At 41.3% G+C, this 1,287-nt stretch overlaps 1 protein-coding gene across 1 annotated transcript; it reads left to right on the forward strand.

Annotated features, from left to right (window-relative positions):
• Positions 1-273: 273 nt before the first annotated feature.
• LOC114397179 lies at positions 274-735 on the forward strand. The gene has a single exon (XM_028359285.1). The coding sequence runs from the start codon at positions 274-276 to the stop codon at positions 733-735; it is 462 nt and encodes a 153-aa protein (XP_028215086.1).
• Positions 736-1,287: the final 552 nt, after the last annotated feature.

The following is a 1,287-nucleotide window of genomic DNA, read 5'->3' on the forward strand; positions in this document are numbered from 1 at the left end:
CTCACGATTTTGGGTGCCCAAGATTTTAATCAGTGATGGAGGCACACACTTCTGCAATAATCAGCTACAGAAGGTGTTGAAACAATATAGTGTAACATACAAGGTAGCATCACCCTATCACCCTCAGACTAAAGGTCAAGCGGAAGTGTCAAATAGGGAATTGATGAAGATTTTAGAAAAGACGGTGGCTTCTACTAGAAAGGATTGGTCGCTTAAATTTGATGATGCTTTATAGGCATATATAAGACTCTGATAGGCTTATCCCCATTTCAAATGGTGTATGGAAAGTCTTGTCACTTACCAGTGGAAACAAAGCATAAAGCATATTGGGCCTTAAAATTTTTTAACTTTGATGAAGCTGCATCTAGAGAGCAAAGGAGGCTGCAGCTATTGGAGTTGGAAGAGATGAGATTAATTGCATATGAATCTTCAAAGCTGTACAAAGAGATGGTTAAAAAGTATCAAGATAAAAAGCTGGTCAAGAAGGATTTTCAGCCAGGTCAACAAGTGCTGCTTTTCAATTCAAGGCTTAAATTGTTTCCTGGGAAGCTCAAATCTAAATGGTCCAGACCATTTACCATCAAGAGAGTCCGACCATACGGAGCAGTGGAGCTTTATGACCCTCAAGCTAAAGATATCGACAGAACATGGGTGGTGAATGGACAAAGTCTAAAGTTGTACCATGGTGGAACCATTGAGAGATTAAACACTGTTCTATACTTTCAAGAAGCATAACAGAATGATACGTCAAGCTAATGATGTTAAACGAGCGCTTGCTGGGAGGCAACCCAGTCATTTTTAATTTCCTTTTCTTGCATTTATTGTAGATAATTGCTTGTGATTGCGTGTGATTATTAAGCTTGGTTAGTATTGAAGAAGGGGTTCATGAACTTTGGTGAAGAGGTGAACAAAAAAGAACTTAGAAAATTTTTCAGTTGTTCACTCGCTAAGTGCGCCTCTCGCTCTAAGCGCCAAATCTTCACGCGCTAAGCGGGCCCTTGCTCGCGCTAAGCGCTTAGACCCCTGACTAGTGGCTGGATGGTAGTGCTAAGGACGCTTCATTGCGCTAATCCCAATTACCTCTCTGGAATCTTAATTTCTCGCATTGGGCTTAGCGAGGTGATGCGCTAAGCGCAATTCCCTCTCTGTTTTGAAATTCTTTGGAATAGCGCTAAGCCCCAACTTTGGCGGTTAAGCGCAAATTCAAGGACCAATTAGAGTTACAGACAGCGCTAAGCGCGTGTCTTTTCGCTAAGCCTAAATATCTCTTTGGAATTTGAAAAATGT

Source organism: Glycine soja, chromosome 18 (genome assembly GCF_004193775.1).
Source record: "Glycine soja cultivar W05 chromosome 18, ASM419377v2, whole genome shotgun sequence".
Lineage (NCBI taxonomy): Eukaryota > Viridiplantae > Streptophyta > Magnoliopsida > Fabales > Fabaceae > Glycine > Glycine soja.

Bases quoted from the DNA above. Each gene is read 5' to 3' on its own strand.
- LOC114397179 (XM_028359285.1), top strand. From the start codon at position 274: ATGGTGTATGGAAAGTCTTGTCACTTACCAGTGGAAACAAAGCATAAA.